Here is an 18,386-nt window from a genome sequence, read left to right on the forward strand (position 1 = left end):
GTTATTTAGAGAATCAAAGAAGATACTTTTTAATTCTTAAAGCACTATTTATAAAGCTATTATTAATTCTATTATTATGTAAAAGGAAATAAAGAAGCATCTTATACATGTCAGGGTGCTTGATAACTATTTCCTGAATTGAATAGATCCTTTACCACTTTTCTACAATTCACTCTCAATCTCTACTCCAATCCTTTATCTCTGCTGTTTTTAACCATTAACCACCATTTGTCCTTAAACAGAATAATCACTGTGAGAAGCTAGAGAAGCCGACTGGTATCTGTCAGTAAGAGTTACTATGGGCCTTGTTAACTTAAAAGAAATAAAAGGGTCATTTTTTAAAAGCTTTTTTGCAAGTCAGTGGGGTTAAGTGGCTTGCCCAAGGCCACACAGCTAGGTAATTATTAAGTGTCTGAGGCCAGATTTGAACTCAGGTACTCCTGACTCCAAGACCAGTGCTTTATCTACTATGCTACCTAGCCGCCCCAAAATGGTCATTTTCATGAGCAAGTGTTACCACAAGGTGGAAGAAGAGCTCTAGCAAGGCCACAGAAGACTTTTTATCACACATCACCAGATAGAAGCAATGAAGCTTTTTGCTAAGAAAAGACAACTGTAAACAAAACATATACCCTTTAGTTTTTTGAACAATCAGAGGAAATGCATTCTCTTGGTAGAATCTCAGCAAAAAGTTTTGACCAGATGGAAAAATATGACACTTGGTAATCATTCATTCACCCCTGCAACACTTTCTAATGGGAAGTGGCCAATCATAGAAGCATAGGAGTTGGAAGGACCCTAATCATAATTTAGGGAGCTTAATTATTTTCATGCCCTGGACCCCTTTGGCAGTCTAGTAAAACCTATGGGCTCAGTCTCAGAAAAATGTTTTTAAATGCATTAAATAAAAACCAATTATACTGAAAGAGAGAAATGATAATAAAAAACAAGTTCAAGAGCCTCAAGTTAAAGACCCTTGATCTAATCCAATTTCTCATTGTATAAATGGGAAACTGGGGTCCAGGGAGAGGAAATGACTTGCCCGAAGTCACAAAGACACAATTTTTAGGGGCAAAACTGGAACTAGATCCTAAGTTTCCTGACTCTGAATCTAATAAATGCCCAAACCCTTTAAACTTTACCCAACTCACATAATTATCAAATAAGAGTGAACCAGGGGAGGCTAGGTGGTACAGTAGATAGAGCACTGGCCCTGGAATCAGGAGTACCTGAGTTCAAATCAGGATTCAGACACTTAACAATTACCTAGTTGTGTGGCTTTGGGCAAGCCACTTAACCCCATTTGCCTTGAAAAAACCTAAAAAAAAAATAAGAGTGAAGCAGAAGTAAGATGGGATTAATATAATCAAATTGAAGATGATCCAGAGGAAGAAACTGAAGTTATTAAATTACTTCTGCTAGATTAAATTTTTAACTTCTTGAGAGTCTTAGTGCTTAGATAGAACCTTAACAATGCTTAAAAAATGCATTAACAACGAACTGTGTAATCTGTACAACTATACTAATTTTCAATGCCAAAACAGACGTGGTTTATTTTTAATTCCTAGAACACTGCGTCCTGACTTTTTAATTTGCAAGTTGGGTTACAAAAACATTTTTCTAAAAGGAACATTTACATCCTCTTCATTGCTTATAGGAGTATTATCTCTTACAAATATAAGAAATGCAAATGAAAATAAATGATGTTCGACCTTACAATCAACAAACAGGCAAATATAACAAAATAAGAGAATAGCAAGCGTTACAGGAACCGTGGAAAGACAGGCAAAAGACAACTATAAATTGGCATAATTTTTCTGGAAAGCAATTTGAAATGCTAGTAAAGTGGCTAAAATGTCACCACCCTTTGACCTAGAGCTCCCACTGCTAGGAATTCACTCCAAAGAGATCAATGATAAAAAGAAAGATCCAAAAAACACCAAATTACTAATATTAGCAATTTTGGGGGGGTAGTAAAGAATCAGAAACAAAGTGAAGGCTAATCAAATTATGATGCATCAGTATAGTGGAATATTACTGTGATGTAAGAAATGATGACTATGAAGAATGCACAGAAGCACAGGAAGACATATAAACTGATATAAAGTAAGTAGAAGTAGGTATAAATTAAGACTACAACAATGAAAATGGAAAGAATCAAAACAGAATGCTGTGAAATAATAATCAATGTCAGAAATATGAAAATGAACCTTCTTCCCTTCTCTGTGGAGGTGTAGGACTGTGAATGTGGAATACTGTGAATGTGGCTGTTGTGTTAAGTTATGCAGAACTGGGTTTTTTTTCCCTTCTTAATTTTTTCTTAAAAGAGGTAGTTCTCTAGGAAAGGGAGAAGGAAGAGACATCAGGAAATGAAGCTAATGTAAAAACAAACTACACCAATAAAATTAGGTTGTTTTTTTTTTTAAATATGATTTCTCAAGTACACTGGACATGAGAGGTCAAGAGACCTAGATTCAAGTTGCAGTTCTGCTCTTTTGGTGTATTTTGGATCTTTCTTTTTATCATTGGCTTCCTTGGAGTGAATTCCTAGCAGTGGGAGTTCCAGGTCAAGGTGTAGGGACATTTTAGTCATTTTACTAGCATTTCAAATTGTTTTCCAGAAAGGGTGTGCCAGTTCACAGCTTCACCAATAAAGTATTATTGTTATCTTATTTTGTCATATTTACCTGTTTGTCTTGTGCTTTAGATTCATCATATATAAAATAAGGGATTACATTACCATTTACAGAGATGGTATAACTAGAAGAGTTTATATAGCTACATTAGACACTATCTTTCATGATCCCTGTGTCCTTGTGCTGTCGACCATACCTGTCCCAGAGCATGTTGCAGAAGTGTAGGGTGACCAACAAAGCGCACATTATCAATCTTCAGCTCAAATTTTTGACCACACATGTCAGACTTAGTTGCCAAAATTGTTGCTAGAATAACATCTGAAAATCTTCAAAAAGAAGTAAAATGGAAAAAATTACAATAGAAATTTATAGCACTAAAACCCCAAATGCTTCCAAAGGGAAAACATAGATAATATTAAACTGGAGCTTCATTTGGTTTTTATTTTATTAATGTTCCAATTAAATTGCCCAAATGTTAATATTATTGATTTCCAACAATCCATCTTTTTAAAGAACTTCCCTAAGATTACAAATTTCAAATCACCACAATTATAAGATGAAAGGTGCCAAGAAGCAAAGATTGTAGGCACATGCTGCCATTTCATGACATGCTCCGTGAAGTACAGGAAAGAAATATAAGTTGCGGTTTGCTTTTTTTAAAAGGAAAAAAAAATATTTGGAGGTAGCCACTGCCTTGCTAGAGATACATGTTAATACATGTACTAAGCAATTATTGACTGACACAGCCTTTTGCTCAAGCAAATGAAGAATAGGTATTAGTCACTGTGGAATTTTTGTAATTTTTTAAAAAGTATACATGGAAATATCCTTTCTCCCCACCTACAACACTCATTTAAATCAACAATGAAGTTCAGCCTTCCTGAATGAAGAGCAAAACTGAATGTTTTGCTATTCAACATTATAAGCATACTTTACTAAGTATTAGTTTAACTTTTTTCTTCACAAAGGTTCAATATCCCTTATCTAATAATTTTAATTTTAAGATAGTTACTTATAGAAAACTATATATGTACACACATATATCTATACACATATGTACACATGCAGATATATGGAATGTTTGGATTGTATAGATTTATTTCTTAATATTGCATATAATATTGATGTCTTAATATATACGTCACTTTCCCCTAATCCAAGGATAACAGATAACACACACTACACTATCACTGAAAAAAATGAGGGTGGTTTATGGGTGTGTCTACTACATTTTTTATCTCTTGTAGCCCAGACCTCTGAAAAGAACCTAGGTCTTAAAAATAGGAATGCATTTTTGCATAATTTAAAGAAAATAAAAAATAAAAATCCTGTCAGCAAAAAACTCTATCATTTGGCCAAGTTGAATATCTCAATATTCATGGCTCATTAAGGCCAAGCATTCCTGTTTCTTTTGAATTTACTAAGATAATACTGTTTTGGGGAAGCCAAATGCAATATTGGAAAGAACTTTAAGTTCAAATGGTTCAATTGTCTGCCCTAGGTATCTGAATTATCAGAAGTGAATTATCATAGAATCCATTTTTAAAGATCAACATAATGCCTTGGTGAAATGTTTAATCACTGTGGGAGTGTACAGTTTTATAGATTTGGAGCTGAGAAGGATTCATAACTCAACTAATCCAATATTCTCATTTTACATGTGAGGAAACTGAGGCAAAAGAGGTTAAGTGACTTGCCTAAAGCCACATAGATGATAATGAAAGAATCAGAACTTGAATTCAGGTCTTCTGACTCCAAACCACTACTGGCTCAAAAACTTGTTCTGTTGGGGCAGCTGGGCCGCACAATGGGTAGAGCACTGGGCCCTGGAAGCAGAAGGATCTGAGTTCAATTTGATCTCAGAAACTTGATACTTACTTGCTGTGTGTGACTTGGGCAAGTCACTAAACCCCATTGTCTCAAAAAAAAAGTTCTGTCTACATTTCATCTTGCTGAATACTAAGCAAACAATGTTTTTGTGGTAGAAAAATCTTTTGGTAGCTACTGTATAGTTAATAATATGATTTTCCCTTTTGCTTTGTAAATTGTGGTTCTACTTAGTCTGGACTGATTCAACAGATCAAATATTTTACTATAAAAAGTTTTCTCAAACTCTAAGTCAATGATTCATTTATTTGAAGCAAACTTCTACACAATCTGGACAATTCTCAATGTATGTGTGTATATATATATATATATATATATATATATATATATATATATATATATAAAATGGAATTTCTCCCACACTCAGCAGAACATAAGAACCTTCCTACCAATGAAGAATGTTCGGAAAAAATGTAGCAAGCAAAATAATTGTTCAAAATTCTTTTCATAGTTAGGTTGGTTCTATCCTGGTCTGCAGCAGAACAGGCACAAAATGTTTTCAAGGTCCTTTAGAAGACAAGATTGGTTCTGGGAGCACTAAAAGTTTGAATTCCCATTTGACAGGCTTAAGTTTGTCAGAGTGGTCCAGAACCAAATCAGTTGCCCACTGGGATCACCTATAATTGGAATGAACTGACACACAGAATTATACACTAATATTCATTTCTTTCACAGTTAAGTGACTAGAGACACATTTTCAACTTGAAAAATACTGAATCTATGCATATGTTAAAAAAAAAAAACAGAGGAAACTTGTAGAGGAATTAAGTAACCCTCTTTTGGTGTCAGAAAGTCTTGAGGGTACTTGACTACCCTGTGCAAATCTCCATTACCTGGGCTACAACATAGTGCATGTCACTTTGTAAGCACTTAACAAATATTTGGTGACTAACCTTTATTGGTTATTGTTCAACACCAGGACACATTAATAACAATAACAATCATTTCTATAGGTTTTACAATTTACCAAGCACTTTGGGCTGGTGGTATTATTACTGTCCTCTCCATTTCACAGAGGAGGAAATGAAGACCAGAGGTTAAATAACTTGTCTACAGATGCTAGAGAAAGATGTCATGTGTTTAAAAGGGGGAGGGGACCATAAATGGTTCTACTTTTAAATGGACTCTTTTTCATTCTCATGATATACAACAAAGGTAGAGGTGGGGTTTAGATACTAGAAAATGGTCTGATAGTAATCTTGTGAAAGTGAATAACCTCTTTTCTCTAGGGGACTAGGGGAAAACAGAGGAAGAGGTTAATAAAAAGAACACCTCACTCCAGAAAGTTCTCTTTTTAAAAAAAATTTGTGCTAGTTAGACATAATTTTGCAAGAAGAAGTGGGGTCTTGAATGTAGGAAGAGACTCTAACTCAAATTCTTAGCTTTTCCATAAAGACTATTACCTTCCACCCTTAAGCAGACAAACCAGTTTCTCTTCAGCAAATGGATTTAGTCCATTATTTACAAAAATTAAAAATGAACCAGATATAACTATGAAAGAAGATCCTGAGAGTCAAGTCATACCTCTTCCAAGCCCACTTCTAGAAACCCAACAATTTATCTTTGAGGTACAATTAGTGTATTCAAGAAGCCCAAGAAGGGGGTACTTCCTCAGAGTCCAGAAAGGGACAAGTGGGGGTGTTACTCCATGAGCCACTTTCAAGACACTGTTTTAAATAAATTGTCTTAGATGGGGACTCTGATTTAAATGGGCCTCTCTAGACCACATGCAATAAAGAATTGAAAAATTAGGTGTAATGAGGCAATTCTTTTTATTCTGTTGTCATACCTTAAAGAAAAGAGGACCTCTAATTAGTCCCTGAAAATCACTAAGAAGGTATGCTGAAAGGGTTTTGGTTCAAGATATTTCTTGATATTTGGTTCAAGAATATTCAACATATTCTGCTTTATTTACTGTTTGAAAACAACATATTTTTGCACATAAAATCAAATTAATAATTATAAACAATTTTGGCAAAATTCTTATAAGAGGGTAAAAAGTAGCTGAATGACTAAGATTAATAACATACATATATGCCAAGAAATTTCCATTTTTCTTTAAATGAAAAGGACTGGCATTTCGGTAATAGTACAAAAAAAGTACCAAAAAATGTACAAAAAAACTCCATCAACATAAAGGAACTGTGAAATTAATTAGAAATGCAGGCAAAGTATCCATAAGAAGAACAAAATAACCTGCCTGGGAAAAAAAATTCAGGTTACTTACACACCCACTAATTCATCCTGGCATACTGATTTGGTTTGATATCTCAGGGGGCAAAGAATCAAATGGTCTAGATGGGAACAAAGGGGCCACCAAGATCAGTGTCCTATTCTAATAGTGCCAGCTCTCTACCTTGTCTATCAGAGGACAATGCCATTCCCACTGCACTTGGGACAAGGTAACTGCTACTTTCCAACTTCATCAGCTCAAGCTCCTAGAAAGAAATGGGACTATGTGGTAAGAGGGACATACAGGATAAAAGAAATGAAGATTATCATTTATGAAATCACATAATCCATTTCTATTTGAAGAGAAATTGGTTATAAATAGTTAAGAGGAGAAAGCATTTATTTCTTCCTGGTATGCCTAGTAGCAGCCAAGATAGGGAATAAACTGACATCAGCCCCCACTTAAAACCCAGAATCTGAACAGAAAGTATACCTTAAAAATATACCTGGAGAAACCAGGAGGAAAATTTACTCTTCTGGGAATAGAAACAACATCTTATTCTCCTCCATAATAAAATTATATTGACAATAAAGCCTGATGCCAATATTTATTCAAATTTTCTCAGGAAGGATTGGTTAAGAACTTGAATGTAGTTAAAGCTAAGCCCTGTCCAGATCTTCCTTGGTATCCACTTGGGTTCTCCTGGAAATACACAATAGCTAAACACCTCAGGCCTCAGAAGAGAAAAGAACCTGAGTTGGAAGAAAGCAGAGAAATGTTAGCAGGACCTCCTCACTCCTTTGGGGGAGATCTGACACTGAGCATCAGAGTGATGGTTGCTGTCGTTGTTTCGTTAGTTCATTGATCAACAAGAGAATATCAGAAATTAAGCACAATTATAAGAGAAGAGAAAGCATGAGTTGAGGCAAAAAGACAGTATAGAATGCTTTGGTCTTACCCTGAAACCAATTGTTCATCAGTTAGAGGACATTGCTCGCTGAAATGGGAATAGGACCATCAACAACAAACAAAAATACAACATAAGAATAAACCATGAAAAGTAACATAAGATTTTTTTTAAAAAGACAGCATTAAAAATTGGAAGATGTACCAAATTGTTAGGGGGTTAACTGCTATAAAGCAAAGATAAATAATTGATAAGGGATGAAACCATTGTATATATTTTTAAAATTAGCCACATTTCACAACAAAGCTTACAAATACATCTTCCTTTGAGAATTGTGTAATTATATCCCTACCCCTCTTCAAAGTCCCAGGTTTCAAATTTGGGAGGCAGGGTGGTAATAATATGAAGACAAGAATGAAGAATTAGTCCTAATTCTTCAAAGAGCTTTATTCCCTCATTTAAATATAGCAACTAAATATAATATTTGTCAATATTAGTCTTTCTCCTTGAAGCCCTTCATACCCATAACACATTTGTAATACATTTGATACATAATACATTTGATCTTTTTCTAAAGTTATTTAAGGAATATAATCCAAAACCTCAGGGAAATTATTTTATATTTAAAAAATGAAACAACAGAAAACATGCCTAGCAAATTTCCCAGGATTATATATCTCTGCACTTTTATATTCTGAACTTGTAAATAAGGAGAACAAACAGTAAGAATTACAAAGAATAATAGCTGGGAATTACATAACTTAGACAAAAACTTTACCTATAACATCTCCCTGATTAATGACATCATCCTGTGACAAAGAGTATATATATATTACCTCCATTTTATGGATAAAGAATCTGAGTCTCAAAGAGATGAAGTATAAGAGGTGCATGCTATAGGAGAAAGTGCACTACTTGAAAAATCAAGAATTGGGTTCAAATCTTGGTTCTAGCATTAACATTTGGTGTGACCTTGGAGCAAGTTATTCCATCATTTCTCTATCTACAAAATTAAACTCTAAGATCTCATCAATTTATAGCATTCTGGAATTTTTTTTGAAAGGGGGAATCCCCAGACCTGTAAGTCCGATGGTCTAGGAAACTCCTTGTAAAAAGATCTATATGAAATAGCACTGAACTGCGAAAGGTACAGGAAACTTCCTCTGCTATTGCAGGAAAATCTGCTGACTGCATGACCCTAAACAAGTCACTGAATCTCAGTATCTTAAGAAACTTTCTAAGACTATAAGCTTTGGAACAGATGTCCATTTGTAACATTCTCTGTCAGTCACCCATTAAGTGACAAAGTGGAAATCTGAACCTAGACCTTCTTACTCCAAATACAGTACTCTTCACAGCATCTCCACAATTGTTTCCTTGGGAGGATATTGCCTCAAAAACTGAAAATTCCATAGAAGACATAAAGGATCTACAAAACTCCAGAGCAGTGCCTGTAATACAATGGATGTGCCACAAAGGTGTGCTGAAGGAATAGATCGACTGGGCAATCCCCAAATGAAATAAAGAAACTGGGCGAGAGTTTGAGATAGAATAGCTTTGTTGACTAGTGTCTAGGGAGACAGAGTCTTCCCTTTCCAGCACCTAATCAGATTAGTCAGTAGAAAAAAAAGGGGAAAAAATCTGAAAGCTTCTGAAGTTTTTGCTGACTTTGGACACTTGATGTAGAAAACTAAAATCAAAGTGAAAGTTATATTATTACCATTATACACTATCATGTTATAACAAATACAATTGATTTGATTTTGGCTTGCTGTTTTACATAGATCTTTTAACAGGGAAAAGCACAACAACAATGGACTTGAAGATAAAGAGTCACATCATAAAAGAGAAATGTAAAGTTGAAGGACCTCCAGTTTCAGAGGTGTCCATGTTTTATCTCATCAGGCCTCACAGTGTTGAGAATTATCTCCACTCAACAGTGAAAGGGTGTGAAAACACTGGAATCACCAAGTCCACAATGCTAAAAAAAAAACATCCAGTCAGAGAGAAGAATCCTGATCCCTAGGATCACAGAGGAAAATCAGGGATACAGGTAGAATTAGAATTTAGATTTTGCACAACTAAAAGAGGTTTTCATATAACAGGATCATAGAGTTAGTGCTAGAAAGGAACTTGGAGGTCAACTATTCTAATAGTCTTTTTTTTAAAGAGAAAGAAACAGGTCCAGAAAGCTTAGGTAACTTGACCAAGATCACAAAGGTAGTTAACAGCAAAAATCTTGACTCTAAATTCATTGTGTCCAAAATGAAATGGCCCAAACAGGAACTGATCAATTTTTGTGTTAAACCTACCCTTCTTCACATTAAACTTACCATTAAGATTTCAGAGAATGGTATTTAATACTTTAAAGTCAACAAAACCACTGTCTAGGCTGACAACAAAAACCAGCTAAGCCCAAATATTTCTTTTTTTTTTTAGGTGTTTTTTTTTTTTGCAAGGCAAATGGGAGTTAAGTGGCTTGCCCAAGGCCACACAGCTAGGTAATTTTTGAACCCAGGTATTCCTGACTCCAAGGCCGGTGCTTTATCCACCACGCCACCTAGCCGCCCCCTAAGCCCAAATATTTCTAACAGGGCCACTCACTTAAAAAAAATTGTCCAAACTTTTCAGGCATGTTGTTGCAGAGTTCCTTCAGATGGCTTTATCTTCCAAAACTGCCAGGCACTTTCTCACAAATATTTACTTTTCATTTCTGATGCCCATAATACATTTGGGAAGTGTTTTGACAGAAAAAAGGAATGAAAATTATCTTGAAAACTATTAGTCAATTTGGTTGGCATGGTATTGTAATATTAGAGAAAAACTTTTCTTTTTTTCCTCTTTTATGGGTCCTTTAGAATTGGAGAAGCCCTGGTAGAGATATGGGTAGCTTATTTCCCCAGGGAGATCAGGGCTGAGCCCCTTGTCATATTTCTGTTTCCCATCAAACTTGTTTCTTTTGGAGAAAGGGTTTCATCAGTGTGGGGAGCTCCTGCTGTGGAAACTCCAATGACAAATGAAGCCAGGGAACCTGTAATTTTGTCTTAGCAAGATTCCTGGGGCACTAAGAAGTTGAATGATTTGCCCAGAGTCACAGGTCTGCATCCAAGTCAAGACTTGAACTCAGGTTTTCTTGAATCCAAGGTTTTATCCACTATACTATGTTGTCTCTCCATATTTTTAGGATTGAGAATCATTATCATTTTGAAAAAGGTAGAAATTATGTTGAGAGGGCACTACCTATATTGTCTCAATTTTATAGTTCCTTGCCTTTTTTTTTATTAAATTTATTCATTTATTTTGAATTTTACAATTTTTCCCCTCATCTTGCTTCCCTCCCCCCACTCCCCACAGAAGGTAGTCTGTTAGTCTTTATATTGTATAGTTCTTTTCAAAGAAGACAGATTCTAGGCGTGGCTAGATGGGGTAGTGGATAAAACACAGGCCCTGGAGTCAGAAGTACCTGGGTTCAAATCTGGACTCAGACACTTAATAATTACCTAGCTGTGTGGCCTTGGGCAAGCCACTTAATCCCATTTGCCTTGCAAAAAACCTTAAAAAAAAAAACAACAACACAGATTCTAAGTGTTGGAAGGCATTCATTTTAGGCATAGATTATTTCCTAAAAAAAACTTCACAATTCAAACCCACGCTAGAGGGTATAAAGCTAATCTTGATCATTCCCTGGCTTAAGTTGGCTATGAAAATTAATTTCATAAGGAATTTTCAATGTTTTTAACATTTCTCTAAGAAATAAAATATATGGCACTCCCAGAACCCTTAAGTTAAAGAGCAGCCAGAGTCTTGTATCTCTCTGTCTGAACATGGATTGAAAAATATTGAAATATTGTCATATAGTCTTGTAAACAATGTAACTAAATTTAACAAATATTTATTAAGGGCCTACTATATGCAAGGCACTATGCCTAGCTAGACAATAGAGATACAAAGACAAATGCTAAACTCCAACCTTTATCTCAAGAAGGTATATTCTAAGGTAAAACATTTCGCCTTGGATCCTCCAACAGCACTTTGTTTTGCAACTTACTACACATTGCATTTAACTACAATATACTATAATATATAATAGTCACATTTATGTCTATTTTCCCTTCCAAATATAAGTTCCATTAGTACAGGGACAATTTCTTATCTAAATTTTGTATCTCTCCTCATGTCGAGTACAGGGTTTGATATATGGTAAGTATTTTTAAAATGTATGCTTAAAGAGCAAATAAATTAAGACATCTAAAGACATCGTGTAAAGTGTCGGTTCAGTGTACTTACTACCTGAACACTGTCTCAATAGCTCTCACTAAAGTAAATAGTACCATGAACTGCTCTAGTTAAAAAAAAAAATTATCACCTGGTAGTCAGTCTTTCAGTAAAGAATCTTCCCAACACTAGGCTAGTTAGCTTCATGAAAGTAGGGACCTGCTTCAATTTTTTTTCTTTGTATATCCAGCATCCAGCACATTCAATGAAAAAGTGTGTGGTCAAGTTCATACCTGAAACCTTTTCAGTTTGTTAAATCTTTCCAGAAACCACACTCTTCTGGCAAAAGCTTTAATAGTCCAAGGTGACCACCCTATCACAACAAAGTATCAAGTAGAGGACTCAAAAGTAGGGAGAAGACACCCTGGGTTTACAAACAGTCCTATCAAGCAGAAGAATTGTCAAAAGTCAACCAGTCACAATGCAAAGAACACAACACTTCTACCAAGGTGCTCCATTAAACATCAAATTCATCAGGTCTGAAACAGAAGGTCCAAACAGGAACTAATCAATTTTTGCATTAAACAACCTTACCTTAAGTTTTCCTCATTCCAGTGAGGGTTCCACAACTTTACCAGGCTACAAGATTCGTAACCTTACAGATTTCCGCTCCCTTTAACTCTACCTCTTATCTGGTTATCCTATGTTGGTGACTATATATGCCATGTCTCTCACACCTGTCTGATCCTCTCCATACATCATCACCTTCCACCCAACCATTCCAACAGCTTCATACTTGGTTTCCCTCCTTCCAGGCTCTCCCCTTTTCAACCCACCTTTCACATGGCTTCTATAATAATCTCCCTAAGGCAAAGCCTGTTCATGTTTCTCCTCTACTCAAAATCTGTCAGTGGTTCCCAACTGTATATGAACTTGTCACCTGTAAAGTTACTGGTTCCAACCAACTTTTCAAATCTTATTTCAAATTATGTCCCTTCATAAACTACATTACAAGCAAAGAAGACCATTAGCTGTTCCCAAAAATCACTCTTCTATTTTCCGCTTCATTGAAGAATTTCTCAGCATTCTTGTTTTTCTTCAAGTGCCACCTCCTCTTAGATGGCTTCCCTGATACTCCCTTATTGTTAATGTTCTTATTCTCCTCAAATTATCTTGTGTACATGCTGTATCCTTCAATGGAATGTAAGGTCTTTGAAGGAGATTTTTTTTTTTTATCCCCAGTACAACAATGCAGGGGTACTTGCAGAAGGATCAGGATGGCATGGGAGCTGTGTACTTTTTTTGCCACCTAATTTTTTTTTTATTCTCTACCTTTTTTTGGTTTGTTTTTTGTTTTTTAGGTTTTTGCAAGGCAAACGGGGTTAAGTGGCTTGCCCAAGGCCACACAGCTAGGAAATTATTAAGTGTCTGAGACCGGATTTGAACCCAGGTACTCCTGACTCCAAGGCTGATGCTTCATCCACTACGCCACCTAGCTGCCCCCTTCTCTACCTTTTTTTGAAAAGGCTGGAAGGTTATCTTACCTAGAGTCCCCATCTTGGTCATCTGTATTGTCTCCTGTGTTGTTAACAGCATATCGGCTACGTGGCTTATCTATAAATGGCAAAAAGAAACAAAACATCTTAGACTAAATATGTTAAATTAGGAGTTAAGGTTAACACAGACAAATTAACTGCACAAATAATCCCCAAACTTATATTTTAAACCCAGGTTTCCATCTTTCCCTCAGTATGATGTAGTGAGGAAAATATGAGATATGGAGTCAAAAGATTCTATTCCTGAATCTACAATTTATTAGCAAATCACAATCTCTTTGGGACTCTGTTTTATCAACTATAAAAAGGGGAATAATAATCCTTGACCTAACTATTCATAAATTTGCTGTGAAAAATTACTCCAAAAACTAAAAAGCACTAGAAAAATATAGGAACTATTATATTAAGAAATTGTTGACCAATATTCTTGGCAGTTGCTTTTCATTTCTACCTCCCAGATACAGGCAGTGGTGTTTTTAAAAAATAATGAATTTCATCAGCCCTGGAGTCAGAAGGACCTGAGTTCAGATCTAACCTCAAATACTTGATACTTACTAGCTATATGACTTTAGGTATGTCACTTAATCCTATTGTCCCAGAAACAAAACAAAACAAAAAAAGCAATGAATTTGACAATAGTGAACAATGAAAGAAGGAGAGTGACCAGAGGTCTATAGACATCGGGATGTTTGAAAAGTTTAACCTGTTCAATGACACCTTCCCTAACTTTCAGTCCACAATGTGGCCTGTACTCAAAATTCTTACAGAACTTTAAAGCCCATTTCATGCAATTTAGCATTTAATTATATACACTACATGGCAATGTATAAATTACATATACTACATTCACGTTGCAAAATTAGTATGATAATCATTCCCTAACCATATTAAAAGCTCTTTGAGAGTAGGAGTCACATTCTATATTCTTTTGAAATTCCCCTACTAGGGGGCGGCTAGGTGGCACAGTGGATAGAGCACCGGCCTTGGAGTCAGAAGTACCTGAGTTCAAATCCGGCCTCAGACACTTAATAATTACCTAGCCGTGTGGCCTTGGGCAAGTCACTTAACCCCATTGCCTTGCAAAAACTAAAAAAAAAAATTCCCCTACTAGGGGCAGCTAGGTGGCTCAGTGGATAGGATACAAGCCCTGGAGTCAGGAGGACCTGAATTCAAAAACGACCTCAGACACTTGATAATTACCTCGCTGTGTGACTTTGGGCAATTCACTTAACCCCACTGCCTTGCAAAAAAAATTTAAAAAAAAATAAAATCCCTCTACCATCTAAAATAATCCTTTAAATATTAGAAGATCATGGCACATTATTTGTATATTTGTCTATAAGTAGATGGATAGAACTCTGGGCCTGCATCCAAATCTAGCTTCAGACACTTACTAGCTGTATGACCCTGGACAAGTCACTTAACCTTATTTGCCTCAGTTTCCTTATCTGTCAAGAACTGAAAAAGGAAATTGGCAAACTACTCCAGTATCTCTGTCAAGAAAATCCCAAATGAAATCACAAAGAATCAGACACAAGGGAAAAATGACCGGACAACAACAATGTGACAATACTATCCTCCTTCTTCATTAAGTAGTTATATTATAGAATTAAAGCATGTTTTAAAATTTATTTCCCCTTTAGTTTAAAAATCAGATGACTTTAACTTTTCTGTCAAAAGTTTTTTTTAAAACAACCTAACTAAAGTTTTCTGTTGATCCCTGTTCCTCAAAGAATAAAAAAGCTCCCCATCTCTGGACTATATAATACATAAGTTAGATAATTTAACTCAATATATTTAGAATTGACAGCTTAATAAAAACTGACATTTATATTGTATTTTAAGATTTGCAAAGTACTTCACCCACATTATTAACAAATACTATTAGTATTATTATCCTCATTTTATAGATAAGGAAACTGAGGCTCAGAGAGGTTAAGTAATTTGTTTATGGTCACATAAATAGTAAACAAACAAGGCCAGAATTAAGGTCTGGTCTCTCTAACTCTGAAACCAGTATTGTATCTAATAGAACACAATGTCTCTACACAATAAAAAAAAATTGATAGGCTATGTCAATTTTTTAAAAAAGCTAAATGGTGAAAAGAAAACTACTAATACAAAAAATAATGCATTTTCAAATAGGGTAAATGTATAGATGTTTTTGATTGTTTGATTTTCTTTACTTAAAAGAGTCCAATTGGGATGAGAGGGCATTTTTCCAGAAAGACTGCAAAGTTAAAAACAGTTGGTATCTATTAAACATTTTTTAAGACATTGAAAACATTGGATGGGCAATTTGGTAAGTTTGTTGAAAACAGATTTTTGGAGGCAATGTGATGCAACAGAAAGAGAATTATATTTAGCCCTACCTCTGACACTTTATAGTTGGGTCAAAATGAGTGAATTTTAATATTGATATTTTGGAGCCTCAATTTCCTCATTTTTAAAATGTGAACATTTTTAAGCACGTACAAAATTTAAAGGAAGTAGTAGTTCTCCCTATTCCTAATAGAAGAACCCTCTTTAATGAAAAAAAAATATTGTGTATCTATCCATGATAGTATTTGCATTATTTGTATATGGTGATTGAGACAATAAATACATACATTTTTTATATATATATAAATTCATTAATGTTATTAAGTAAATTTATATTTTATTAATTACAATAGCAACTACATTTTAAAAATAAAATAATGTATAAAATATATTCATTCAGTCTATAGACACTGTGTTATATATATTTATTTATTAAACTGATGCATTTAGAATATTTTGTTAGCATTAAAAACAAATTAAAATGACAAAGCTTTTGGACATAGAGCTTTGCAGACATTTTGTAAAAACAGTGGAATTTCCCAGTGGTATACAACATCAGAAATTGGGAACTACTATTAGAGGGTCTTCATCGCTTATATGCAACTTTAAACTTTAAAGGCATGATAAGAAATTGTCAATAAACATTCAAAAGAAAATTTATTATAGTGTAAGGAACTCAATGACAACTGTATATGGAATTATTTACAATTCTGTGACAAACAAAAATGGCTACCAAAGACAAAAAGGCAAGCAGAAGTCCTGTCCCATGGCAAGTAAAATTCTGGCATCATCAACTGTATTTTAAAAAAATTCAATATGCTTTTTCATGCAATTAAAAATCACTTCTACTATATTTATAACATTTATTGCTTAAGTTTTAAAACTGTACATTACACCTGGCATACAAACTAGGTCACTTTATGTGGGCACTGTGGTGATGGTGGGAGGAGAAAGTAAGAGAATTTCTTCATTCTATAAAAAAAATAAAATTCAACTAACAATTGACTTTTCCCAAAAAATGGTTTCTTACACAAGAAATGGGGGCAACAGACAACAGAGTGCCAGGCCTGGAGTTCCCAAGTTGTTCCCAAATTCAATTAGGAGTCAGATACAAAGATAGCTCTATGACCCTGAATAAGTCACTTACCCCTATTTGCATCAGTTTCCTCATCTGTTTAATGAATCAGAGAAGGAAATGGCAAACCACTATAGTATCTCTTCCAAGAAACCCCAAATGGGAACAGAGACTTGGATACAACCAAAATAGCTGAACAAAGTAAAAAAAACCCAAAAATGGACAAATGACATTTCAGGTTTGAAACAGAACTCAAAGACCATCTAGTCTCTAGACCAGAGGTGTCAAACACCTGATCTGCCATATGCCCCTCTCCTGAGTGTGGACTTAACTGATTAAAATGTAACTGGGAAATAGTTACAAAATATAAAAATACAAAGTAACATGTGATTTTCTAGGGATCCTTATATACAATTTAGTGGACCCCTTTTCCATCTAAGTTTGATGCCATTCCTGTGGACTAGCTAGTTTTAGACCCCCTAATATAACAGGAAATTGAGGCATTGGGTGATTAAGTGATTTGTCCAAGTTAACATATATTGTGTCAAGAGTTGTGATTTAAACCCAGGTTCTCTGATTCCATAATTAGTGTTCTTTCCACTATACCATTCCTTTTTTTTTTGCTAGGCAATGGGGTTACATGACTTGCCCAAGGCCACACAGCTAGGTAATTATTAAGTGTCTGAGGCCACATTTGAACTCAGGTACTTCTGACTCCAGGGCCAGTTATCTATCTATTGTGCCACCTAGCCACCACCACTATACTATTCCTAATGAAATAGTTTTGATACTTCAATTTAGAAACTTTTCATTCTCAAAACTTTCCAATACATGATTTAAGAACCATTCATGTAAAGTCTTCTATGAACAAGTATTAAATTCATTTGGCAAAGGAAGCTCTTGAAGTATCTTCTATCATCATTTGGAATACCAGACTCTATGAACGGTGATCATTAAACAAACTGCCTCTCATTATTGTAGAATATGGAGAAAAATAAAAATATTTTCTTTAAAAAGAACCAACAATAAGTTTTTTTTTAAAGATCAGTAAGTGTTTGCTAGCAAGTTTTTCAATCAACAAAAGCAACTTGTTTAAAATTTTTTCATTGTTTTGTGGTTCAGGGAAAAAAAAGCATTATCTGTAGCCTTTAAAAAAAGAGAAGGGGAAGCAGCTAGGTGGCGCACTGGCCCTGAAGTCAGGAGGGCCTGAGTTCAAATCCGACCTCAGACACTTAATTATCTGTGTGGTGTTGAGCAAGCCACTTAACCCCATTTCCCTTGCAAAAACTTAAAAAATAAATTTAAAATAAATTTAAAAAATTTAAAAAAAAAGAGGGGGAGGCTAGGTGGCGCAGTGGATAGAGCACTGGCCCTGGAGTCAGGAGTACCTGGGTTCAAATTCGACCTCAGACCCTCAATAATTACCTAGATGTGTGGCCTTGGGCAAGCTACTTAATCCCATTGCCTTGCAAAAAAAATCCTAAAAAAAAAAGCAAATTAAAAAAAGGTAGAGACATGAGCTTCATTTGGGAGGAAAAACATGGTCAAAAAGATATGAATTGTCTAGGATCTGTCATTTTTTATTTTTGTATCCTCTGCACATACTTGGTGAAGC

The 18,386-nt window shown here is 35.0% G+C and overlaps 1 protein-coding gene across 9 annotated transcripts in view; it reads right to left on the bottom strand.

The window, feature by feature from the left end:
- The window catches only part of NPRL3 (NPR3 like, GATOR1 complex subunit), a 124,546-nt gene that overhangs the window by 76,586 nt on the left and 29,574 nt on the right, over positions 1-18,386 (bottom strand). For 3 of the 9 annotated variants that reach the window (XM_074196975.1, XM_074196976.1, XM_074196970.1), the window contains 2 exons: positions 13,363-13,432; positions 2,833-2,962 (listed from right to left, as the gene is read on the bottom strand). In XM_074196975.1, the coding sequence (XP_074053076.1) occupies positions 2,833-2,916 (84 nt within the window). In that variant the 5' untranslated portion in view covers positions 2,917-2,962; positions 13,363-13,432. The other 6 variants (XM_074196969.1, XM_074196971.1, XM_074196977.1 and 3 more) reach the window with 5 other exon arrangements.

Source organism: Macrotis lagotis, chromosome 8 (genome assembly GCF_037893015.1).
Source record: "Macrotis lagotis isolate mMagLag1 chromosome 8, bilby.v1.9.chrom.fasta, whole genome shotgun sequence".
NCBI classification, from domain to species: domain Eukaryota; kingdom Metazoa; phylum Chordata; class Mammalia; order Peramelemorphia; family Peramelidae; genus Macrotis; species Macrotis lagotis.